The sequence below is a fragment of the Zea mays genome, chromosome 9, assembly GCF_902167145.1.
Source record: "Zea mays cultivar B73 chromosome 9, Zm-B73-REFERENCE-NAM-5.0, whole genome shotgun sequence".
NCBI lineage: Eukaryota > Viridiplantae > Streptophyta > Magnoliopsida > Poales > Poaceae > Zea > Zea mays.
Genome location: NC_050104.1, coordinates 147,570,354 through 147,595,847, shown reverse-complemented (window position 1 = coordinate 147,595,847; position 25,494 = coordinate 147,570,354). Strand labels below are relative to the sequence as shown.

Sequence of the window (25,494 nt, the reverse complement as noted above, 5' to 3'; positions counted from 1 at the left end):
GCGCCCGCCAAAGCCAGGTCGCTAGGCGGGTTGAGGCTGAGTCGAAATGATGTAGGATGGGAATCGGTGGGTACCTTTCGGTCGGCGAGCAGCGACACAGTCACGTCGGGGACTGACTGCACCGCCGTCTCAGGTACGAGGGCGACGTCCCGCAAGCTCTCCGCGAGCGCACTGGCGTCGTCCACTTGCTCGGGATTGGCGTGTCGCAGGGAGATGGCGCTCGCCTTCGTCTCAAACGCGAGGTCGACGCCCGGCGCGCCCCCCGTTGGAGCGCTGGGGACGTCGACTCGCTCGACAGCCAACGAGGCGCGGCCTCCCGCTTGGCCTTGGTTGCCCCGCCTCCTCCTCCGTCGGCGGGGGAGAGGACGGGGCGAGCTCGAATGTTGTTCTTCCACCACGCGGGGAAGACGTCGTCGATCCCGCCGCCGGCGGGCGGGCTGTCGGCCGCCATTGTCGTTGTCGCGCGGCGGTGGAAGGAGTATCATGTCGTAGCTGCCGTCGAAGGAAATGAACTCAAGACTCCCGAAACGGAGCACCGTCCCGGGTTGGAGAGGTTGCTGGAGACTGCCCATCTGGAGCTTGACGGGAAGCTGTTCGTCAACACGCAGCAGGCCCCTACCTGGCGCGCCAACTGTCGGCGTTTCGAGACCGGGGGTCCCTAAGCCGACGAGTGAATGTCGCTGCGTGCCCCAGCCCAGATGGGTCGAGCGCGTGGGCGAGCGCGAAGGGGGGAAGCGAGGTGGCCGGAGATGGGCGTGAGAGAGGTGGAAATCCCGCGGCCTTCGTGTTCGTCCCGCGCCCAGGTCGGGTGCGCTTGCAGTAGGGGGTTACAAGCGTCCACGCGGGTGAGGGAAGCGAGCGGCCCCAAGAGAGCGCCTGTCCTGTCCTCGTCCCCGCGCGGCCAACCTTCTCTAAGAGGGCACTGGTCCTTCCTTTTATAGTCGTAAGGAGTGGATCCAGGTGTACAACGGGGGTGTAGCAGAGTGCTACGTGTCTAGCGGGGGAGAGCTAGCGCCCTAAGTACATGCCGATGTGGCAGCCGGAGAGATCTTGGCACCCAGCTGGTGTGATGTCGTGGCCGTCGGAGGAGCAACGGAGCCTGGCGGAGGGACAGCTGTCGGAGCGGTTGAGTCCTTGCTGACGTCCTCCTGCTTCCGTAAGAGAGCTGAGAGTCGCCGTCGTCCAGAGCTCGCGGGGCGCCATCATTGCCTATCTGGCGGAGCTAGCCAGATGGGACATCGGTCTTGTTCTCTGCGGCCCGAGTCAGCTCGGGGTAGGGTGATGATGGCGCTTCCTGTTGACGTGGCTGGCTTGCGCCCTAGGTTGGGCGACGTGGAGGCTCCTCCGAAGCCGAGGTCGAGTCTGTCTTCCGTGGCCGAGGCCGAGTCCGAGCCCCTGGGTCGGGCGAGGCGGAGGTCGTTCGGCGGAGGCCAGGGCGGAGTCCGAGCCCTGGGGTCGGGCGAAGCGGAGTTTGTCGTCTTCCGGGACTTAGCCCGAGTCCGAGCCCTGGGTCGGGCGGAGCGGAGTTCGCCGTCTTCCGGGGCTTAGCCCGAGTCCGAGCCCTGGGTCGGGCGGAGCGGAGTTCGCCGTCTTCCGGGACTTAGCCCGAGTCCGAGCCCTGGGTCGGGCGGAGCGGAGCTTCCTATGGCGCCTCTGGCAGGGCCTGACTGCCTGTCAGTCTTACTCTGTCAAGTGGCACTGCAGCCGGAGTGGCGCAGGCGGCGCTGTCCTTTTGTCAGGCCGGTCAGTGGAGCGGCGAAGTGACGGCGGTCACTTCGGCTCTGCCGGGGGGCGTGCGTCAGGATAAAGGTGTCAGGCCACCTTTGCGTTAAATGCTCCTGCAATTCGGTCGGTCGATGCGGCGATCTAGTCAGGGTTGCTTCTTAACGGCGATCTAGTCAGGGTTGCTTCTTAACGAAGGCAGGGCCTCGGGCGAGCCGGAGATGTGTCCGCCGTTGAAGGGGGGCCTCGGGCGAGACGGAAATCCTTCGGAGTCGGCTGCCCTTGTCCGAGGCTAGGCTCGGGCGAGGCGTGATCGAGTCGCTCGAATGGACTGATCCCTGACTTAATCGCACCCATCAGGCCTTTGCAGCTTTATGCTGATGGGGGTTACCAGCTGAGAATTAGGCGTCTTGAGGGTACCCCTAATTATGGTCTCCGACAAATATAAAAAAAACTCCAACGGGGGTGGATCTCGAGTTGTCTTAGACTGCCTACAGCGCCGCACGCTACCGCGCGCTCCCCTTGCATGGGGCTACAGCCGCACGCTAGAGCCCGCAGCGCCGCATGCTACCGCACACCCCACGCCGCGGTACTCCTCTCTCTCCCCCCAGCTGCAGCGCACGCTCTCCCCTACCACTGTTCCTGTGGGCCCGTCTTCAATTAATAGTAGAAGAAAAATTGATAGTAGATGAAAAGTAGGTATAGAAAATGATATTTTATATTGTAGTGGGGTATAGGGGGAGTATTTAGGGGAAACCACTACGGGAGATGAAAAAGTAGGGGATACACTATTGATGATGTGACTCAGAAAAATGATATAGGTGGAGAAATTTAGAGGGAATCGCTGCGGATAGCGTTAGGCATGCCTTCCCCGATGGCTCGCATCTTCCACCGCCATCTCCTCCTCGCCGTCGTCACCTTAGCCGTGGCCGCTTCTCTCCTTCGCCCAGCTGCCGCAGTGCGCCCATTTGTTTTGGTTCTCTCCGGTGAGGACTTCCTCAAGGATCCGGCCGCGCACCCGTCCCTTCCCTCTGCCGACTCCGACGACGACGATGGGTGGGACGACTTCGCCGACGATTCACCGGCCGCCGACCCGCTACTCTCTCCGTCCTCCTGGGCCCCCCTCCTCGACCCAACCATCTCTCTCCCCTCTGGCGATGAGACGGACTCGCCGGCCGACGCGCTCTTCGTCGCGGGCACCCGCGCGATGCTATCCGCAGCGTCTGATGGAGACGACGCGGCGTTCACCACGGCTGCCGCGCAGATCGAGGCCTCGGCAGAGGCGGGGCACCCGGGCGCGCAGTCTGCGCTCGCGTTCCTTACCGGCGCCGGGATGACGCGTCCGGCATCCCGGTCGCTCGCGTTCCTGCTGCACAAGTTCGCCGCCGACGCAGGAGATCTCCAGTCAAAGATGGCCCTCGCGTACTCCTACTTCCGCCAGGAGGTGTGGTGGTCAATACCGTTTACTCTAAGGTCTAGTTTGGGTACTCTAGTATTTAAGTGGTTTGGAGGGATTGAAGAGTGTATAAATCCCAACAGATCAAAAACTCACACAATACATCTTAATCCACTTCAATCCCTCTCACTACTAGAGTACCCAAACTAGGCCTAATTGGGGGTTGAATGCTTGAGTTCGTTGGCGCGCTTGCAAATTGAGGAGGTTTTCGGTTCAGATGTTAGCTTTCGTTCTTGGGGTAGATTAAATTGCGAAAGGTTAGTTCCCTGGGGTGAGCACGCATCAGAATTGCAAGTTGTTTCAGTTAATCAATTGGTAGTCCACTTGCTGAAATTGTGTGTAGGCTTTGATATTATTTGCTGGTAGAAATTGCAAGGCCTGTGTCTTGTAATTTATAGTATGGTTCTTATTTTTACCACAACATTTTTTAAAAAAAATTATGCACAAACATTACACAATATAGAATCAAATTCTCTCTTCATCATTGTAGGGTTATATGTAATGTTAGGTCTACAAATTTTTCACTAGAACTGATGCTTTCCATGACACAAAGCCATCTTACAAGTTGGAGCTAATTTAAGATGCAGCAATCGAATTGACAAAATTTATCAGTACTAACCATGATGATTTTTTTCTTGAATACCAGTGAGCATCCTGCTTTAACCATGTTTACTTTTTTTTATCTTGCATCCAGAGTTCCAGACATTGGATGTCGGATGCACTGTTCTCTTATAAATTGTTGTGTTTCTTTTGATGAAACAGAATGAGGGTTTATATTTTACCTTAAAATATTCAGTTTAGCTCATTGCCCTAATTTTAATTCCTTTTGGCTGCTTGTATGTATTGCACAATCCTGTGGTTGTCGCAGTAAGCTTTACTTCATATAAAAAATGTAGGGGTTGCTTAATCTGATTTACTATAATTTCTTAGCAATCCTCTGGATTTATCATTTTGGCTTGGTTCTACCCTTGTTAATTCCCATATAATTATATATGCTATATATATAGGTGTACATTCGGGCCGCCCGGCCCGGCCCAAGCCCGAAAAGGCCCGTATTGTTTGAATTTTGGGCCGGCCCGACCCGTTTGAATTTCGGGCCGTGCCGGGCCGGCCCATGGGCCTAGCCCTCGGCCCACGGCCCGGCCCGTAATTGCTTAAACGTGCTGGGCTCATTTCGGACGGCCCGAAATTATAAAAGCCCGAAATTCACATTAGGGCCCGAAATTCAATTTTTTTGCCCGAAATTCAGTTTTTGGCCCGAAATTCACATCAGGGCCCGAAATGCACATTAGAGCCCGAAATTCAAAACAAATTTAATAAAACAAATAAATTTTACCAAAAGCAAACTTAATATTTGTATTAAGTTACTAGAGCTATGCAATGACTAACTCGTTTACAAATCATTTTGTTAGAAAGAAAAAGAGTATAATCAACTCTAAATAAAGTTCGTAAGTTCAGTTTATTACCTAATGTTCATAACAAAAAATAAAATTACATCACATACTCTAATTCAAAGCTACAAAAAACATATAACTAACATTATCTATAACTTTGTGTTCTTTATCAAGTACATGAAAGTGTGGAATTAAGTGTGATTTTAATAAATATATGAGCCTTTTCGTGCCTCTATATGGGCCATTTCGTGCCTGCCTTAAACGGGCCGTGCTCGTGCCCGCCCATGGGCCGTGACCTCGGCCCAAACCTGGCCCGATATATCGGGCCGTGCTGGCCCGGCACTAAAATATTTCGTGTCGTGCCGTGCCTGGGCCGTGCTTTTTTTTTCCGTGCTTCGGGCCGGCCCATCAGGCCCGGCCCAAATGTACACCTATAGCTATATACTAGTTATTTCTAACCTAATTATTGTCATGTAGCTTGTTCTATCTCCAGTTCATTCTATTAGTGTTTAAATTGGGCTCACCCTGTCAAATCCTGTCAATTTAATCTTCAGATGTATGAAGAAGCTGTTATACTATACGCTGAACTTGCAGAAGCTGCCCTAACAAGCTCCTTGATATCAAAGGAGCCACCAGTGATTGAACCAATCCGTCTTCACAGTGGGACTGAAGAAAATAAAGAGGCCTTGAGGAAGTCCCGAGGTGAGGACGATGAAGATTTCCAAATCACAGAGTATCAGGCACAGCGAGGCAACGCTGCCAACATGTACAAATTAGGGCTTCTGTATTACTATGGACTACGTGGGCTCCGCCGTGATTATGGAAAAGCATTTCATTGGTTTTCTAAGGCTGTTGAGAAAGGCGAGACACGGGCATTGGAGCTTCTGGGTGAGATCTATGCTAGAGGTGCTGGAGTGGAAAGGAACTATACTGAAGCGTACAAGTGGTTGGCACTTGCTGCCAAGCAGCAACATTACTCAGCTTACAATGGATTGGGTTATCTATATGTTAAAGGCTATGGGGTGGAGAAGAAAAACTTGACAAAAGTAAGTATGCTGCATAAGAACTTCCGATACAAGTGCATGTGTATAGCGGACCGTAATAGCTGAACATTGGAAAGCTTAAAAAAGCTGTTGGAACTAAATGTCCTATTTACACTTCGCTTTAGCCTCTACTGTTAGGGCAGACCCAATGTTGGAAGCTTCAATATGAGTGGGGTCTGGAGAAAGGATAAACCGAGGCAAGTCTTACCCCGCAATTGCGGGGAGGCTGCTTCGAACCTGTGACCTGATGACTCACTGAGACAACTCTCACCACAGTACCAGACCTGCCCTTCTCTACTGTACCTTCTTAATGGTCATTAAAATTTGTAGGTGATTAACTTTATCTGTACTTCATTTTGGTAAATATACTGCTATTTGTAACTTATCTGTAGAGATGTACTTAAATGAGTGACCTGTTAATAACAATGGAACCCTTCGTTCCACAAGAGTACCATTGATCTTGTTGACATGATTATTCATATTAACATCAAAAAGCATAATAGTTATGGAGCAACTTGAGTGGTATTATTTATTTTTCATGTTTAGTGTATGGTATCCAGCTTCCATCATTTTATCCTAGTAGTTTAAGGATGAAGCATGTATTGTTAAAGAAATATCATGTCTCTGGATTCTCTTGGTAGCTGATTATGTTTACGGGTCATATTTATAATGTCTTGGAGTTGGGTTGCCCCCTGTTTTAGGTCTCTGGTGACACGTTCTCGTGAGAAACCTTTCAGTTATTCACTCTTAGCTGTTGAATAATTGCTAACATCTGTGAATCCATTCAATACACAAGTATATTTTCACAGGTAATCATAGTGTTACCTTTATCTGTTGGTGTCCTACCAGCACTACTTGTATACCATTCTGCCATGAGATCGACCAAATTTGATGCCAACCCGACAAGCAAACACCAATTACATGGGACATGTGGTCTATTGAATCTATGGCATGTCATGACATGCGAAAACGAGTTATGGAACGGAGAAGTGTGTGAGTCTTATGGATTTATTAGATAAAGACATAGAACCACTCCTTCAAAAGAAAGAAACCACAATTTTTTTTTCGAACACACATGAGAGTTGTGTACCATTTTACACATTTTGTAAAGAAGACAAATGGAAACAAAGAAGTGTGTGTGTGTGTGGTTGTGGTGGAACTAAACCATATACTAATTACACCAGGTCTGACAACAGAGGCTTAAAATACAATTAAACATGATTCACGTAATATATCTACTCTAAATGCTCATGAACCTAGGAAATTACCATCCTTGTTGTTGTTGCAGGCAAGGGAACTTTTCGAACTTGCAGCCGAGAATAAGGAAGCCGGTGGACATTATAACCTTGGTGTGTTGTATCTTAAGGGAATTGGTGTGAAGAGGGATGTAATTAGAGCATGTAATTTCTTGCTTCATGCAGTTAATGCTGGGCAACCAAAAGCTATTTATCAGGTGGCGAAGCTGTTCCAGAAAGGCATTGGTCTTAAGAGGAATCTCCATATGGTAAATTACTGAGCTTCTTTTTGTTGCATTGTCGATTGAATTAAATTGTTACTGGTAACTAGGATGCCCCAAGAGCTGTGTGATCAGATCATCCTGATCCCTGGTAAAAAGGCTTTAGGTTGAAATTTGGTTCATGAGTTATATAAACACAAAGAAAGTGGGCAACATTATCTAATCACATTTGATATTGATAGGTCTTTTTACTTTTCTTTATTGATCCCCTGAGGGTAGGAAGGTCTTTTTAGTTTTCTGTGCGTAGTGTTTTAGTGTAGGGACAAGGTTCTTCCATAAAACATAGAATGTATTTAGTGGGTACTCTAGAGAAAGTATTGAAGTTAATAAAGCAATATCAAAGTAAAACACCCCAAAAAAATTAGAAATCGTTATGTAACCATAGGTATATCCGTATATGTACATACTTTAAAAGCATAAATAGTTGAAGATAAACAGAAGTTCTATTTTCGTCCTTTCTCCCCCGCGAGGCTAATCCAAAGTTTGCAGCGCATTCACTCCTCTCAATAAAAGTTGTTTTGTTCAGAAATGTTTATGTATATGCGGTATGCCTCAAGAGTCTTGTATTAATATTTCAAAATTTACACGGCTATGTAAACTTGACGTCTTGACATATGCCTGCAAGCATCATAGCGTGCTTCCTGCTAGAGCATCAGCCCGGTGACTTTCCAGTGATACTATTGTTGCCAGTTGCGACGTATCCTAATTCCTTATTCTGAAAGAGCTTCTGATTTGGTTTTGGATGAAGCTGTACCAACAACTGCCAAACAATGTGCCTTGCAGCTGGAGCCCAACCTGTTTTTGTGTTAGCACGAGGGAGCAAAAACTTCTGGCTTTGCTCGCTCCGCCTCCTCCCCCAGGCAAAAGATGGGCGCTTCCCTCGTCTCTCTCTCTCTCTGCACACTTCTCTCTCTCTCTCCCATGGAGGAACAAGTAGCAGCAGCCGGCAAAGTTGGCAAGAGGTGGTGGAGCCGAGTAACAGACATGTGGAGTTTCAGGCAGGGGTGGACCCTCCCTGTCAGCCATCAAGCCTCTATAGACCGCCTCTACCCCAAAACCCACCCACCCAACACACGATTATTTTTCCCATCAGAGGTGAGCTTTGGTGTAGTTTGAAGGAACCACGGTGCCGGTGACTGCAAGTCTGGGTGTCGAGCCAATGGGAGCAGAAGACTCACTTGCACTTATTTGGACATGGTGACAATGGGATGCTTTATGGCCAAGGGTTTTAAGACCAGATGCACGATCTGTTGGAGACAGCCTAATAGATAATAGGATGATGGTGATTGTTAGGTCAGGTCGTGGTTTGTTGTGAAGGACGTGTTTGTTTCTGGTATGAGTTTGTAAGAGTGTGTGTTTATGTGTTGTAACTATTATTTTGTTTGGTTTCTCCTTCTTAATGCAATGATACACAGGTAGTGTTTGGTTGAAGAGCCAAGTAGAACGGAGCCGTTCTGTCCCAGTTTTGTTGTTGTTTGGTTACAAAGTAACTAGAACGGAATGGCTCCAATTAGGGAATATTCTCCTCAGATCCGGAACCATCCCGCTCCAAAAAATCAACCGGACGGAGCCGCTCCGTTCCCAGCCCGCTCGCACAGTCACGCTCCGTTCCGTTCACTCCAACCAAACAAAAAACAGAGCCTCTGCGTTCCAGATTACCAAACACAGAACAAAGCAGCTCTGTTCCTAGAATCAGGGATGGAACGGCTCCGTTCTACTTGGCTCCTCAACCAAACACTACCACAGTTCTCCTGCATATTCTACAAAAAAATAGTGGTACATGTCTTTACCTTTAAGACCAATTTGATTAATCTTTTTTATACTAATCTGTTAATACTACAAATAGAGAAACATGAATCAACTAAGCAATAACTTCTGATGCCTCAATCAAGTATACAATTATCTTACTATTTTCTTGTTTCAGGCAACAATGCTGTACAAGTCTATTGCTGAGAGGGGACCCTGGAGTTCACTGTCCAGATGGGCTCTGGAGTCTTATTTGAAAGGCGATGTAGGGAAAGCATTGCTCTTGTATTCCAGAATGGCAGATCTTGGATATGAGGTTGCACAGAGCAATGCTGCCTGGATTCTGGATAGGTATAGTGATCAAAGTATTTGCATGGGAGAATCTAGTTTTTGCACAGATATGGAAAGACATCTTCGTGCACATGCTTTGTGGTGGCATGCATCCGAGCAGGGTAATGAGCATGCTGCTTTGTTGATTGGCGATGCCTACTACTATGGCCGGGTATGCACTACAGTCATCTGACTTTTAAAATATATAAAGTTGGTTAGGGCTGCTTGTGCTAGAATTTTGAATCTGTATCACTCCTTTTGGCTGTAGCTTTTTTGCTTAGTATCTTCAACAGCTTCACATGTTTTTTAAGTATTTGGGGGCTCTAGTTTTTTTTTGGAAAGCACTATTATTGTGCTCCATCCGTTCCAAAATATAACTCTTTCTAGCTCACTTTTTTCCCGTCCGCATTCATTCAAATGATAATGAATATAGACATATATACAAACTACATTCATATGTTACTTAATGAATATATGTTAGTCTAAAATGAATTATATTTTGGGACGGAGGGAGTACCTGTTAGCACATGACTATTTGTACAATCATTTAGAATACGATTAACATTATATTGATTTGAAATAATAAGCTGTGGAAATTATTTGAATATATGTTGCAGTTACTGCTGATGTCATCAATATAAATACCTTTTTTTGGCAACTTGTGCATTTAAAAAAACTAAATGTAATGTTTTCTTAGGAAGATTTCAAAAGCAAATTATATAGATAAGAAAGTGAAATATCTTCATGTGATATTTCTTGGAAAATATGCATTTGCTGAGAAACTGGCAATAGGGTGTTACCTACCTGTATTTTCTCTGTTTACAGGGCGTCGCAAGGGACTATGAACGTGCAGCAGAGGCATATATGCATGCTCGGTCACAGTCTAATGCTCAAGCTATTTTTAACCTTGGGTACATGCATGAGCATGGTCATGGACTCCCCCTTGATTTGCACTTGGCAAAAAGATATTATGATCAAGCCGTTGAGGTGGATTCAGCTGCTAAGCTCCCTGTCATGCTTGCATTAACAAGTTTATGGCTAAGGACGAACTATGCAGACAGTTTTTTGGTAAGATCATCTTTTCGTTATGTAGTTTGTACAAGTTATATGCTACTGTGACTTTCATATGGGATGCCTTATGTTGTGATTTACGGCTTCACTTGAAGCATTTATAATTATTAATAGTTTGTGCCAAAACTCTTTCCTGTACCAATTCCCATTGGGTTGCTGCTACTGACGATACCTTGTAGTTACCGACCAGTTCCCAGTAACTTATAAATGTATTCAATGACCTTTAGTCTCTAGTCCATTAAGGGCTAGTTTGGGAGCCACAAAACCGGAGTGAATAAGAAGGGGATTCTAGCCCCTCCAATACCCTCTGGTTTTATGGCTTCCAAACTAGCCCTAAATAGTTTGTTGTGAAAGCCCCCTAGGTTATTCCTAATTTGAAGTTGTCAAGTGTCATTATTATAATAAAAAAGCTTTAAAACTGTTAATCTACAATTACTGTTAGATGTACTGTGTGCATACTGATGTATTATGTGTGATTGTCCCTATATTGGGCCTAGGCCCACTTACCTCAGTTATAATACATCACCCAACCCTGGTTTAGGGTTAGGGTTTTAGTCTCCAATAGTTACTTCGAGTGGGATTAACTTGCTGGAAATACTGATGGTTAAACACACTGGTATACAAAGTCTTGCCTTGTATTGGACTCGTCAAAAACAAGTTGCTTACCATGAATTTTCCTGTCCTTGACACATGCATACTTGAACACTGTTGTTTTATTGCCCCATATTTTGACACTTTATTCTGATTTTATGCTCTTTAGCCTTTATTATCCAGTTTCCAGTACATCAAAGTTCAAAGTTATTCAAGAATTCGGTAATCCTTATGGCCTGGTTTGGATAGTGAACTCTTTAGCATAACCCAAGGGGATTCAACCTTGTATTGAGACATGTAGGTTGATGCCTTGGCAGTGGTAAGATACCTTCAACGGTCTCTGTTGATGAACTTTGATGGATTTTTGGAAATAAAAGTGAAACAAATAACCCCTTCTGCAATGAAGTTGGAGGTCTTTGGGTAGTTAAGTGTCCTGTGCAGACTGGAAGAACTTTGATCCCAGATTTTGAATAGTCAAAATGTGAGTCTGATTCCAAATATACGACATAGCACAAATATACTAATACGGAACTTTGTTGAAAGTTTTTGCACTAAGATTGGAAAGTACTTCTAAAGCAACCCAAGAAGTTTTGGGCAAATTTTGAAGTGGTGCAAGCCACTTGGACTAATTTTTCTTATAATGTTTTTCATTATTTTGCCTCTAGTTAACTTTGCAACTCTTAGGTTTGGATCAACTCCAGTCTTCTATAGTACAATGCAAGAATTTTTCCCTTTCAGGGTGAGTTTGGATACCGAAATCCTCTTGGGATCCCACTTGTTTCCCAGGGTAAGTAATCCATGGGAGTGACATTTGAATAAGATATTTAGTTATATGTGGGGGTTTTCCCTCCCTAGGTTTAGTCTCCCTTCCTCCCAAACTAGGCCTCAAGGGTTCTTCGTAAAATAAAATGACCCAACAAGCCCCAATTCATGACCTCCTTTTTGTTTCAAATATGCTGTGCCACATGTTGGCTTGTTTAGGCTACACTGCATGAACAAGGCCATGTTGGGCCTGGGTCCTGTTGCATGTTGATGTGCTTTGTAGTTTTAGTCAATTCATGGCAAGTGCTTGCTTGTATTTGTTCTTGTCACCATATTGGCAATTGTTTGGATTCTTGCAATGCTCATAAAAAAAAAAAGTTCCAAATTTCAGGTTGGTTTTATCGATTCACTTCCAGAAATGTATCCTGTTGTTAAGGAATGGGTGGAAGATGTTCTCATGGATGAAGGGAATGCAACAATTTTGACTCTCTTTGCTTGCCTTGTAACTGTCCTCTACTTGCGAGAACGCCAAAGGCGTCAAGTAGCAGCAGCAGCCAACCCCCTAACAACATGATGATGTGGCCATGTAAATGTCGGTTTTCATGACATGGGCAGGCCTTTTGCTTGAGGTACATATAACTATTCTTCCAAATCAACTTTCTATGAATGTCTACAAAACAAACAGTGCTCATGTTGAAGTTGTGGATCACACATTGTGGTGTACTTCTAGGGAACTCGAGATGTAAAATGATGGCTCATTGACATGACTCGCGCACTAAATTGAGTAGAGGGACATGAAAGCCGCTGGAGACTCAGACAATGTTTGCTGCCTGGCGAATATTCACCTCTCCAAGACTTAGGGAGCTATGCTTGTAAAGGACAACAATTCTTGGAAACTGGCTGCTCAGAAATACAGTTTAGAAATCTCACAGATGTTGAAAAGCATGCTCCCCCCTTGTTGCGCATATGCATGGCCATGGAATTTCGACAAGCACACACGGAGAACATTTCTGGAAGAGGCAACTTTACAATTGGTAGTTTAGCGATCGGGTAACTTTCCATCAGCATTTACACGCACTGTATAGTTTTCTCTGGATGTGTTAGTTGAAAAGGGGCGGTGCATGTTGTGAGCAGCAATTTTGCAATAGTATCCATCAGAGTTTGAAGTATAAACACATTTTTTGAATAGCCTGAAAATAGATCTTACAGCAGAGGGTGTTGAATGACGACGGCAGCCGCGCGCGCGGAGCAGCCATTGCCGGGCGGCAGAAGTGTGCATAGCGTGGTTCTCTGTAGCAGGTGGGCGGGCGCTGGCTGGCTGCTGCGTGCCTGGTGGGCGTGGGCGTGCGGGGCTGGATCAGCGTGTGTGACAGACCGCTGTTCGCGTTCTCTCCGTGTTGCTTGTTTGCTACTATTATGTACTCCCTCCGTTTCTTTTTATTAGTCGCTGGATAGTGCAAAATTACACTACCCAGCTACTAATAAAAAGAAACGGAGGGAGTACTATGCCGTGTTTGCTTCCAGCAGATCCTTATCCATCCTGCAACGCCAACATTTTTTTCCTCGACTGCAGCTTTCGGAGTTGAACCGATGATGTGACACCGCTTCGCTCCGTGGTCCACGCCAGTAGCTCTCAAAGCTGGCTAAAAAAAACCCCAACCTGAATGAAAACGGTAATTGGCCGGGGGCGGCGAGGCTGGGTGGCTCGCGAAGGACGGCCCGAAGTGGGAGGCGCTGGGAGGCTGGGACTAGTGGGAGGAATCCGTTCATCAAACTGACCAGAAGGCAAAGAGGCTGCCGAAAGCGGTGTCGGTTCGGTGGGGGAGCCGCGCAATCAACTCCCACCACCACCTTCTAGCAGCCCCCCCTGTCCCGGCTGGTCCACCTCTGCCGCCCGCGCACGGCCGCTCCCGGCGCCCGTTTCGCCACCAACGGACGGCACCGCCGTACCACTGCAACGGGCGGATCAGAATTATTCTTTCCAGCTCTTGTATTGTACGTCTATCCTCCGTTGTTCGCTCAGCATCTCCGTGCTCCGTGGCATTCATCAATTCCCCTTCTACGATGCAGTAGTGGGAAACCGTCCTGCTGCCCCACGCCCCCACCCACACAGGGACCGGTACCCACGGTAGCTTGTTGCTCTTTGCAGGGATGGTAGCTGTTGTCTTGCCGCTGAAAACGCATGTTGCCACTATGCCAAATTAGCACTACACGATGACGAAGTGCTAGCGTGGTCGTACGGTACCGCAGCACGTGAGAGCCATTGAGTGTGTGTGGGGACGTTGGGTTTTGGATCGATCCCGATCCCATGGCGCGTCTACCTCTACAACTGCACTCATGGTGGAGCTTAGCTGGTGCCTGAAACGGCCGGCCTCCGGTCCTCTGCCTGCCTGGCTGGCTGGCACAACGTTTCTTCGTTTTTTCAGCCATCCTCTCCCCTGTATATGAAACGGACACAACTTATATAGTAAATAATAGGCCACGGAAAACATAATGCGGTGATCCTCCTGGTTGCAGCTGCCTCTCTTTGTTATTTTTGTTTTCTCCTATCACATTCACTCTTCCTACGAGCGTACCACTACGACCACGGGCATCGGATTTTATTGCCGAGGCCGAAATGTTAAAAGCCAAGCCGCTTCTCTGATCACAGAGCAACTCTTTTCCTGTCGATGCTGACCTGTCAATTCGGATATGCGTTCGTATTTACGTAGTACTGTATATACTAGTACATGTTTTACCTCTTGATGAATGATGACAGTGGACATGCATGTTGATTTTGAGTCCTGTCCATCCAGAGCGACACCAATCCGCCGGACTGCGCGGTCGTGCTCACCACTCACAGATGCAGCGCACCGCGGTCTCGTCACCTCGGCCCACCGGCCGCATCGAACAGGAAAATCAATCGTATGCTAGGCCCGTTCTCCGGCTCCCCCCCTTGCATTCCGACCTGAAAAATCAAGCCTTTTCTTTTCTTTTCTTTTTTTTTCTTTCGTTCATGGGGTCCAATGGCCCGACCTTTCTCCCTCGAAAGGTGAAGGGCTGAAGGCGAGAAAGAAGCTTCAAAACGAATCATCCATCATCTTGCCAACCCAGCAACCCTGCCAAGCCATCGCATTCCAGCTCTGCCTTTGCAAGATCGCCGCCACTCGCAGCCAGCAAGCAACCATTCCACCACATACTTTTTTCCTCCGGTTTCGTCCGGCGGCGAGCGAGCGAGGTAGCGCTTGTCCATGCCGCGGCCGTGAGGGTGATCGAACGAGGACTACTTCGGCCTAGCGCGGGGAGCCATGTCGGCGTCGGCGTCGGCGGGTAAGCTGGCGGCGGCGCTGCACCGGAGGACGCGCAGGGTCACGTCCGCGCTGGCGTGCGCGGCCCTGGAGTGGGTCCTCATCGCGCTGCTCCTCGTCAACGGCCTGCTGGCCTACGCCGTCGCCAGGTTCGCGGACTACTTCGGCCTCAGCCCGCCGTGCCTCCTCTGCTCCCGCGTCGACCGCCTCTTCCAGGCCGAAGGCGGTGGCGGCGGCGACGCTAGCGGCGCCGGCGCGCGGTGGCTGCGGGACGCCCTCTGCGACGCCCACGCCGCGGAGATCTCCGCGCTGGGGTACTGCCTCCGCCACCGCCGGCTCGCTGAGGCCGGAGAGATGTGCGTGGGCTGCCGCCCGTCGTCGTGGAAGGAGAGGACAAGCGACGCAGGTGCGTGCGCCTGCTGCGAAGCTGCTGCTGTACTGCGCGCTTCTCCTGTGCGCGAGCTGGAAGATACTACAAGGGATGCGCGTGTCTCGGAGAAAGAGGTAGAAGATGGCGACCAGGGCTACGTTCTGCTGGCTCAAGATGATCACGAGGAGGAGCCGGATGAGGTCGAAAACCGACAACAAGAACCGCAGAGCGAGGTGGATGGCCGACAACATCTGGAAGACGAGGTGATGGCTGCCGTTCAGGACGAATCCTTGGAATTCATGGATCAGGTCGAAGACATCACGATCGAGGACGACCGGTTGGTGTCGGTGGTGGCGCTTGACGAGATGACCATCGCCGATGATTCGGGTCTCCATCGGGATGTAGAAGAGGTGGACGGAACGAATCATGTAGTAGAAGATGAGCAGGATCCGAGGGATGTGGATGTCGGAGCGGTTCTGGAGGAGAAGAGGATGTTGGATTCCTCGGTTGCAACGCCGGTCGATTTGACCGAGGACTCTGTCGTGCCCACCAGCCCCGTACCTTGTCCTGAGACTTCAACAGACCCATCTCATCCTGATCATAGCTCCGTTTCCCAAGACGATGGAGATGTTCTTGAAGATACTTCCACGGCCGAGGAAGAACACATCTTTGTGCCTCAAGGTACTTACTCATGTGCTTCTCAGTATCATGTTCCCTATATTGCAACTGGTGTGGTGACCATCACATGTTTTTAGCTTCAGTATCGGAAGCCGTTTCCGAGGATGACAACAGAACAGCTGCTGAGGTGGACACGAACTGCGAAGTGTCAATCGGGAGCGATATATGCGAACGGGAACAAGATGAGCATGTCGTTCCATTTCAAGATTTGGCAGCATTTGAGGAGCTGGTTGCTCCATTGGCAACTGGAGATGATCTACCATTGCCATCGGAGGTCCTAGAGCCACCTGACCAAGGTAGTTGCATTACATGATTGAAGGCTACTTCATCCCTCAAAAAAATCCCCACTTGATATGTAGTAGTTGATAATTGGCTCTTCTGTCGTACTAAATTTAATTTTACTTTTGTTCGAGTAGAAGCAGGTGAAGTTGAACAGGAGGACGTGACCACAAGCACGGGATTAGACCTCCAACCAAATGAACAGAACGAGATCGAAGAAGACAGAGCACCTGAGACGCCGACGAACAGCGTCGCCACACAACGCTCCGACAGAATGTTCTTGCTCGAGAGGAAACGGTCGCTGTCGCTGTCTCTGGATGGGAGCGTAGCGAGCGAGATGGAAGGCAGCGAGCCGTCCACCGTGGACCAGCTGAAATCAGCGCTGCAGGCCGAGCGGAAGGCGCTCGGCGCGCTGTACGCCGAGCTGGAGGAGGAGCGGAACGCCGCGGCCATCGCGACCAACCAGACGATGGCCATGATCAACCGGCTGCAGGAAGAGAAGGCGGCGATGCAGATGGAGGCGCTGCAGTACCAGCGGATGATGGAGGAGCAGTCGGAGTACGACCAGGAGGCGCTGCAGCTGCTGAACGAGCTGGTCAGCAAGCGGGCGAGGGAGAAGCAGGAGCTGGAGAGGGAGCTCGAGCTGTACAGGCAGAAGGTGCAGCACTACGAGGACAAGGAGAGGAGGAGGACGGCGAGCTTCAAGGCCAATGGGGTAAGCCCCAGTGGCAGTGGCACTTCCGTGTCGTCCAGCGGCGAGGACAGCGACGGGCACTCCGACGACTACTGCGAGCTCGGCGACTCTCCTGACGGCGGCAACGTCCAGAGCTCATCGGATGCTGCCCTTAGCTCCATGAGGGACCAGGACGACGGCACGAAGCACCTAGCGGCTCTGGACGATTCCTTGACGTACTTCGAGGTGGAGAGACTCTCCATCCTGGAGGAACTCAAGACGTTGGAGGAGAGGCTCTTCACACTGGAAGACGACGATATCAACACCAGCAAAGAAGTTACTGGCCATTCCTCGAGTGACATGGATTTACCACACGATGGCCTTCAGTCGCCGGAGTACATTCTCACCGGTGACAGGCCAAGATTCGGAGGAAGGGCCTCTATCAGCAGAGGGAAGAGCCTTCTGCCTCTGTTCGATGCAGTCGGCGACGAGGCCTGTGACCGAATGCCGCCATCTGCAGGAGCAGGAGAGGCAGACCAGGCCGACGATGCAGCAACGAAGCCGGCATCCGTGCTTGTCAAAGAGCAGGAGAGGCTGGCGATCATAGAGGAGGTCGACCATGTCTACGAAAGGTTGCAGGCGCTGGAGGCGGACAAGGAATTCCTGAGGCACTGCATCAAGTCCCTGAAGAAAGGAGACAAGGGCATGGACCTTCTCCAGGAGATCTTGCAGCACCTTCGCGATCTCCGCAGTGTGGAGCTTCACGTCAAGAATGCCGGTGGTGCCATGGCTGCAAATTCAGCCTAGCAAGTTCATCTATACGCGGTAACGGTAAGCACCTTCTTTCAAATCTCTCATCCTCAACATAGCATCTCCCTAAAAGTTCAGATAGTCACACGACTTTGTCAGTTTCTAGCGATAACGCCCAGCAACAATCATGTTTTTTTCCAGATGACACTACTAGCTTGGTATGGATTCAGTCGATTGGATTGTAGGACTCCAAAGCACTGCATTGGTGATGGTCCCTGCAAGGTACTGCCGGAGTTATAGGGAGGCTCTGCTCATTTTGCCTGTGGGCCGGAAGCAAGCCCTCCCTTTTGTGCTGGTCCAGCACTGCCAACTTTTTCTGTCGTGGTGGTCGCCTGGTCTGGTCGGTCGGTCGTAGGAATCATTAGCCCTTCCAAAGCTGCACAAAGCTGAATCACGGTGACAGCTTCTGCAGCATGCACGGGGCAAAAGAAAAAAGATAGCCCCAGTGGAGATGTGGATGTTTTTTTTTCTTGTCTGATTTAATCTTTTGATTAACTTTGGATTTGTTTGTGCGCTGAGGTAGGGAGTCCTCGTGTATTTTTTTTTTGGTGAGGATGTAGCTTGAACGGTTGGTATGTGCAGTTTGTGCTTTCTCAATATCCAGGTTTATAATGAAAGGAAAGGCGGTCTCACGAAGAAATCCCTGTGGTAAAAAAAAACTTCTAACTTATTTAGACTTTGTTTGGTTACTTAGGATCTACATGTGTTAAGGTGGATTAGGATGTAACTTATATCCCAATCCACCTCAACAAATATAGATTAGAGTCAATACTAAAGTACTCAAACTAGATCTTAGATGTCTATACATCTCTCTCCATTTATATGTGATGGAGTGGTTTGATGTGAATCTAAATTCCACACCAAATCAGTTCAACACACATGAGAAGATACATAGACGTCCAAATTTCTAATATATAAAGCACCGGTTTTAACAGTTCCACGGTTTCATTCTCTTCGCGCGTCATCATTTTCCTTCCCGTTTTATGAAAAAATAAGATAAAATTATGCACAAGGGTTCAAGTTTTAGTTGTTGGTTCCACATTTACACTTAAAGATTGGTTTGTCCTTCAGAATTCTTAGGCTAGTTTAGAAACTCAAATTCGCTTTAGATTGGTCCAATTCTAAGTGGAATTGCGTTTTCAAACTAGTTGTGGTCAACCACACATCTGACCCCTTAAGGCTAGTTTGTCAACTTTATTTTTTTCAAAAGATTCTTATTTTTCTAAGGAAAAATAAACTAATTTCCCTAAAAAAAGGAAATCTCTTTGAAGAATAAGATTACCAAACTAGCCCGAAGCCGTTAGAATTTCTAACCAAAATACGCTCCACCAACAAAATGACCCACTCGTGAAAATAACCATGCAGACCGAAATTCTGGCCGAGAGGCCCACACACCAATAGAGTGGTCCACTTGGGAAAATATCCCCTGTACACAAACACAACAGCCTACTCAGCACAAAAAATACCTAGCCGCCATGGTTTCCCTCTCACCCTACGTCCCTACCCCCATCACTCCCCTCACAGCCATCCGATCAACAACCTCTCTGTCCAAGCCACTGTTCCATCTCCTCTTGCTGCGGCGAGGGTTAGACACAACGACGAGCCACCGCTACCAGTTTTGGTCCATCCATCCAGATGTTCTACTCTGCAGTTTGCACTCTCAAGTCTCAACCATTAAACTGTTTCTACTTTATCTTTGGTTAGCCAGCACCCATGCAGTTAACCATCGAAAGGTGACATGTTCCACAGTTCCAGGATTTAATGCACAGCAGCAGCACGCACCCGAAACGCAACTACGTTCACTTCAGGAATTCACAGTTATGAGCCCTAATCCTCCAATGCAAATAAGTACTACACTTCAGGATTGCAGAGTACTGAGCGCTAATCTGCATGGAGAACTGTACAATAGGCAGCACCACCTAATAGCAACAATGGTATCCATGTCAATGGGGGTGACAATGCTACTGGTACAGTTCCATATGCTGACATTAGTTTGGAACAGAGCTGCAAGAAACACAAACAAACATTATTATCAGAACTAATACATGAAAAACTGCTTTGGCAAAAGATGGTACAGACTACAGAAAGATGTACCTTCAAATGTATTGCTGCGGTGATCAAGCATGCAAGTAGAAGAGCCCTTCTTGTCCAGCTACCACAAAATTGGATCACCATGGACACCATCTTGTCGGCGAATTTCATTAGTGAAGCCCTTGGAGCAACTGGCAGCAATCTTGGTGACTCGGCATGCACATTTGTTGAGTCAAGAGAGTATACTACTCTTCTTCTGTGCTGCAAAAACACAGTAGCCTTTTCTGCAAACAGACCATATGTAAGGACTATTACTGGGACAAGCACCAGATAGAGGAACGGTAGTGTGATGACAAGCACATCTGGGTTGCTCAGTTTGTTGCCCGTCAAGCCCCCATCATGAATTGGCACGCTCCATCCAGATAAGTACATTTGAGCGATTTCTCCATTTTCAGACGTTGCATGGCCCCAAAACCATGGCATTTCAATTAGCCAGAGCACATATGTTACCATAGAAAACCAGAAAGGTTTACTCCTTGTGCCCTCCATTAAAAACCAAACCAACCAAAAGTAAGGTTTTCTCTGCTGGATAGAGGAGGACGGAATTGACACAGCCCACCTTTGATATGATGAACTTCTCCTAACAAAGTGATACAATAGTTTGGGGATGAACAACAATACAATGGTGAAGGCCAAATTACTCCACAGAAGAACTTGATACATGCCTTCCCACTGGACTTCAAAGAGCAGATAGTTGGTCCATGGACTTGTGGGAATTGCCATCTTACCCTCAACTGAAAATGGTCTCTGCTCACTTGAAATTTTTACACCATGAGAATCAAGAACAAACACCTGCAACCAGTAGCGAGTGGCGGATGAACTTCTGTAATTTTCAGCATTCCATTTGGCATGGAACAAAGGTCTGTGAGCAGAAGTACTGGTAACAAGCTGCAGAGGTATCTCCTCGACAATCTTAAACTCACAATGAGAGTCAAAGATTCTAGCACTCACATTACTTATAAATTGATGAGAGAAAATAAGGACATTTATATCATTTCTCATCGACCACTTTTCTGAATCCAACATATTCATACTTCTTGAATCTGTTGGATATGTGATCAAGATGGAAGTTTGGAGTGCATGTTTCAATGTGTGGTCTATGAATGAGACTGCACCACCATCTATTGCTAAAATCCTCATCAATCTGGAGTCCTTCCAGTCTCCAAGTTCCCATTCCCAAAAGCTTGACTTGTGATCTTCTGTTGTTCTGATTTCATGATACCTCCAAAGCTGCTTACTAACTTTTGCATGGAGATGACCACATAGGTATGCTGAAATAGACTGCCCTGCAAGCACACTTTCATATCGCTGTCCTTTTTCAGATGATGCAGTGAATGACATAGGGAAATGTCCAAAAACTACTTTGGTAACTGGAACATTGGAATGATTGGTCCAGTATTGAAGCTCTGAATTTACCGCTTCTATCCTTTTATCAGTAGAATGGCCAAAAAGATTTGCAGGAAAACGAATGCCAACATTCATGGTATCATCAATACCCAGAAATTGGTAGCTTCTATCTCCCTACAGTGCCTTTTAGGACAAAAATTAGTTTCAGAACTGTAGTGGTCATGAAAATACATATGCACAACTCCCAAAGTATGTTTCATAACTTGTATTGGACATTTAGTATACAAGAGAATGATACTGAAAAATGGGACATTGATTTACTAGTTACTGGATTAGTAGTCAATAATGTTCAACATTATCTTTGCCAGTAAATATGTTAACAGTTTACACCTTGAGAAGAAACAGATAATAGTTTAGCTGAAATTTGACTGCCATTGGATTTGAGTAAAGAATGGTGCATAGAAATACCTTGAATAAATTCAATGATGATAAACAGTGAGATCTGACAGAGGTAATAAGTCGTACCTGAAGCAATATACTACTGATGGTGCTTAATCGCTTAAACTGTGAGTTAACGCTGTAAGTTGAGAAGAAGTCCAATTTTCCTCCTCTATAAGGCACTCCATATGTATCATGATTGCCTCTAATATCAAATATCCTGCTCTTATCAATGCCACCGCTTCCAACAATTGCATCAATAGTTTTCTTGTAGGTAATCCATTCGTATTCATCCTGCCTTGAACTAGTTCTTTGCTGATTCTTAGCATCTTATTGAAATGACAATGAAAACGTGAAGTTAAAATATATAATAAAAAGGTCCATAAAACCACACGGAAAACGATACAGGTCGATCACAATAATCATGTGTGCGCTTATGATGTTGCCTTATTTTTGTTGCAACGCCTTTCTATCTACCATACTTGCATGGACAGGGTGCTCCAAAAAGTTCTCTTATGTCGGGACACAGAAAGTGTTATCCAGAGATACTTTTCAATATGACAACAATGCAGCATCATTTTCAATATTCCATTTGTCATCAAAACGAAATTTTGTTTCGATGTACAAATGCCTTGCCTTGATTCCTTGTATGGAACAGTAATGGTTTGCATGCCAAATAAAAACAGAATGGTTTAGGCCCTGTTTAGAAGCAACCTAGTTTTTAAGTTTGTATCTCTAACTTCTAGAAACTGATTTGTAAAAAAAACTGATTTATAGTATTTGGAACTATCTCAGTTTTCATAAACTAGTTTTAGCTAAGAGAGGCTAGCTTCTTGGTTTTAAGAAACTAGGAATCCAATTTCTATAAACCGGTATGTTTGGAACCACCTCAGATTTTATAAACTAGTTTCTTAAAACTGGGTTATTCCAAACAGGCCCTTAGATGGTCATTACAACTTCGCAGCAAACGAATTGGAGTGGGCTACTGAGCTATCTTAAAAGCCATAGCAGTCATAATTCGAGTATCTCAAAGTTTATATTTTGTACTAGTCTTAGATTCTCTTCGTTTCAAATTATATCACATGGTAAGTCAAAACATACAAGGCCTTATTCGGTTATTCCTATCCCATGTGGATTTGTGAGATTAGAAAAAAAACATGATATGATTTAAATCTGAGTATCTGACTCAATCCCACCCAATTCACATGAGCAAAACGAACAAGCCTAACCGATAGAGTAGGTTTCTGGTGCTATGCCAATTTGGCCTGTTCGAAGTACTTCTCGTCAATTTTCCACCATGTACTTGATATGCTGACTGCTCCCAGTATTTTCGTAGTAATATAATCCATGGGCACAGCATTTCAAATAAATAAATATCGACTCATAAATATCCATGGGCACGGGACAAGTTTGAATACAAGTTGCAATCCGACACCGAAAATTTCAGATCCAGACATATGAGAGCACAGGGCTCACCGGTGATGTCACCGGTGACGAGGAGAAGGTGAGGCCGGATTGCGCGCAGCGCGGTGCCGAGGAGCGCGAGTTCGGCGGCACGCTCAGGGTTGTAGGTGCTGATATGGAGGTCGCTGACCTGCACCACCCAGGCGACGTCACCCTCCATGGGGAAAGCCGACCTCGAGACCGACGCGTCGTCGTCGTCAGCCGGTCGCCATGAGGAGCTCGGCGTCTGTAGGAGGACGAGGAAGAGGAGTACGAAGAGAGTGAACGGGAGATCGTAGGCCATCGCCGCGGCTTGCGGGGGTGGGGGAATCGGCAAGGAGCCGACCGAGTGACGGTATTGCCTGCTGGGCGCTGGCTGCTGCTAAGGAAGAAGAGTGCTCCTTCCGCAAGGCACAGACGACTGCGGGCCGCGGGCTGGATGAGGGCGCGAAGATCCGTCCATGTCTGGCTGCATCAGGCCGAGCATCTTCTCAATCAGAGTCCCTAAAATTAATTTAAGATGTTATTATGCAAAAAAAACATATCTCAACGGGTTTTAAATGAGATCCCAAGTATAGCAGCTTCCTAAATATTCCTATCTAGTCTAGTTTTTGTTTCACGCTCCCAACAGACTATGTTGTGTAAAATCACTTGTCTACCATCAAATTCACCGTGTAGTTGTGTATAAGTGGCACTTTGAATAATTTAAGCTGCAAAAATGATGAATTCACCATCCTTTGACAAGTCTAAAGCTCATCCAAAAAAATAGAGAAAAACAACCGGTCCAATGAAAGTAGTGGTGATTATTAAACTTTATCGTAGAAATGAAACCAAATTTAAAGCTAAAGTAACAAATAGAAAATTGAGTTAGTATAATTTAAAATATTATCAACTTAAGAATTAAAATATTGGAGGCTAAGGTTGTTTTTTTTTCTCAACATGTATTTAGCAACTTCTAAATCTGAGTTTAGGGAACTTTCTTTAGCGAATTAATAGAGATGCTCTTAGGTAGCGTTTGTCATGTCCGTCCCTCCCTCCTGTTACCTCTAAGGCCTTGTTTATTCACTTATGTACTCCTTTAAAGCATGATTTTTTATCGTCGTGCGTCACACGTGTAGTTCGTAGACGGAAACCATTCGTCGTCCATCGCGCCCCGATCACATCCTTCGCCCCCATCCGTGTTGTCATCCATATAGCGCGCCCAACCTTGCCTCCAAGACATTCGCGACCGGCATCCTCCGCACCAGCCGTGATCACCACACTGTGGAACCATCGCCCACCCGCCTCGCTCGCGACGTGGAAACCACCCAAAGTGTGCGCCCATCCCTGCATCAACACCCGTATATCGCCACCTACCCCCTCCCCCGTCCCCTCGCTTGCACTGTCTGCCATGAAACCATGGAAACCGCCCACCACAAGCACGTCATCCACGTCATCTATCCAACCCATGTCCGCCTCGCTTGCGTCGTCCACCATGAAAATGTGGAAACCACCCATCGTGACCAATGTGCCCAGCCCTGCCTCAGCATTCGTCTGTCACCCCCTCCACCTCCCTTCCCCCACCCCCTCGCTTGTGTTGTCCGCCATGAAACCATAGAAATCGCTTGCCGCGAGCATGTCGTCCGCGTCATCTATCCAACCCTTGCCCTCCCCTCTCTCATGACGCCCGAAGCTCCCGCCTATCGAGGATATAAGAAGGTCGTCACCACTTTTGGTGTGAGCCTATTCACAAGGGAGTGATCGGTCGTCAGAGATCTCCACAAGCATAGCCGCCGCCACGAGGCCCTCGAGGTACATACGTCTCTCCTCCATGCTCTCTTCCTTCTATTCCATTGCTTGTTCTGACTACAACATGTAAAGTGTTCAATGAAATGATGTCCTTCTTTTCTTGCCTTCGATTGCATTTTATTAATGGGAAAGAGTACTTCTCTTTTGGCGCACGTCTGTGTATAAGAAAGTGGTCGGTCATCAGGGATCTCTGCAAGCGCAGCCGCCACCAGCAGGCCCGCCCCTGTTGTGGATTGAAAACTTTAGGAGCAAGTTTTAACACTAGTCCCAATGTATCCATTCTTAACCCACCATGTCCTCATCCAACGCATGCACACCACTGTGAATCATCTAGGCCCCTTTGGTAATGTTTTGGTAATTAATGACAACTACTTGTGGACTAACGATTCTTGGAGAAATAAGAATGCAGGGTTGGACCACATAGAACAGGAAATGTTGAAGAGTCATACGCATTGGTTGTGGATCAGATGAAGGCAAAGGTATAATATAGGTTTTACTTTTGCCGGTCTTGAGGAGTTTAGAGAAGATACCTGACCGGATTAGTAGGCTAGATAGCCGTACTATTAAGAGGGGTCAATGACTTAGATCTGTGTAAAACTTAGTGCCTCATAGAGCATCAAGTAGTTGCATTTGCATAAGGACTAACAGCGCTTCTCATT

The 25,494-nt window shown here is 47.1% G+C and overlaps 3 protein-coding genes across 6 annotated transcripts; 2 read left to right on the top strand and 1 right to left on the bottom strand.

Annotated features, from left to right (window-relative positions):
- Positions 1-2,501: 2,501 nt before the first annotated feature.
- On the top strand, positions 2,502-12,842 carry LOC103639339 (ERAD-associated E3 ubiquitin-protein ligase component HRD3). Of its 2 annotated transcripts, XM_008662102.4 has the most exons (8): positions 2,572-3,166; positions 5,127-5,618; positions 6,904-6,964; positions 7,037-7,119; positions 9,056-9,379; positions 10,033-10,275; positions 12,023-12,260; positions 12,362-12,842. In XM_008662102.4, exons 1-7 carry the CDS (start codon positions 2,585-2,587, stop codon positions 12,203-12,205), a joined length of 1,968 nt encoding a protein of 655 aa, XP_008660324.1. In that variant the 5' UTR covers positions 2,572-2,584; the 3' UTR covers positions 12,206-12,260; positions 12,362-12,842. The 2 variants fall into 2 exon arrangements, with proteins under 2 accessions (XP_008660323.1, XP_008660324.1); XM_008662101.3 differs by having other exon boundaries at positions 2,502-3,166; positions 6,904-7,119.
- Positions 12,843-14,356: 1,514 nt separating this feature from the next.
- Positions 14,357-18,368, top strand: LOC103639338 (myosin-binding protein 2). 2 transcript variants are annotated; one of them, XM_008662099.4, is made up of 4 exons: positions 14,357-15,969; positions 16,050-16,262; positions 16,383-17,749; positions 17,870-18,368. In XM_008662099.4, the coding sequence occupies exons 1-3, from the start codon at positions 14,919-14,921 to the stop codon at positions 17,723-17,725; spliced, it is 2,607 nt and encodes an 868-aa protein (XP_008660321.1). In that variant the 5' UTR covers positions 14,357-14,918; the 3' UTR covers positions 17,726-17,749; positions 17,870-18,368. The 2 variants fall into 2 exon arrangements, with proteins under 2 accessions (XP_008660321.1, XP_008660320.1); XM_008662098.3 differs by having other exon boundaries at positions 16,044-16,262.
- On the bottom strand, positions 18,266-23,528 carry LOC100382363 (Putative metallophosphoesterase). 2 transcript variants are annotated; one of them, XM_008660603.4, is made up of 4 exons: positions 23,081-23,528; positions 21,692-21,933; positions 19,823-21,340; positions 18,266-19,732 (listed from the first exon to the last, which is right to left on the bottom strand). In XM_008660603.4, the coding sequence occupies exons 1-4, from the start codon at positions 23,349-23,351 to the stop codon at positions 19,610-19,612; spliced, it is 2,154 nt and encodes a 717-aa protein (XP_008658825.1). In that variant the 5' UTR covers positions 23,352-23,528; the 3' UTR covers positions 18,266-19,609. The 2 variants fall into 2 exon arrangements, with proteins under 2 accessions (XP_008658825.1, NP_001168579.1); NM_001175108.1 differs by having other exon boundaries at positions 19,502-19,732; positions 19,823-21,349; positions 23,081-23,464.
- Positions 23,529-25,494: the final 1,966 nt, after the last annotated feature.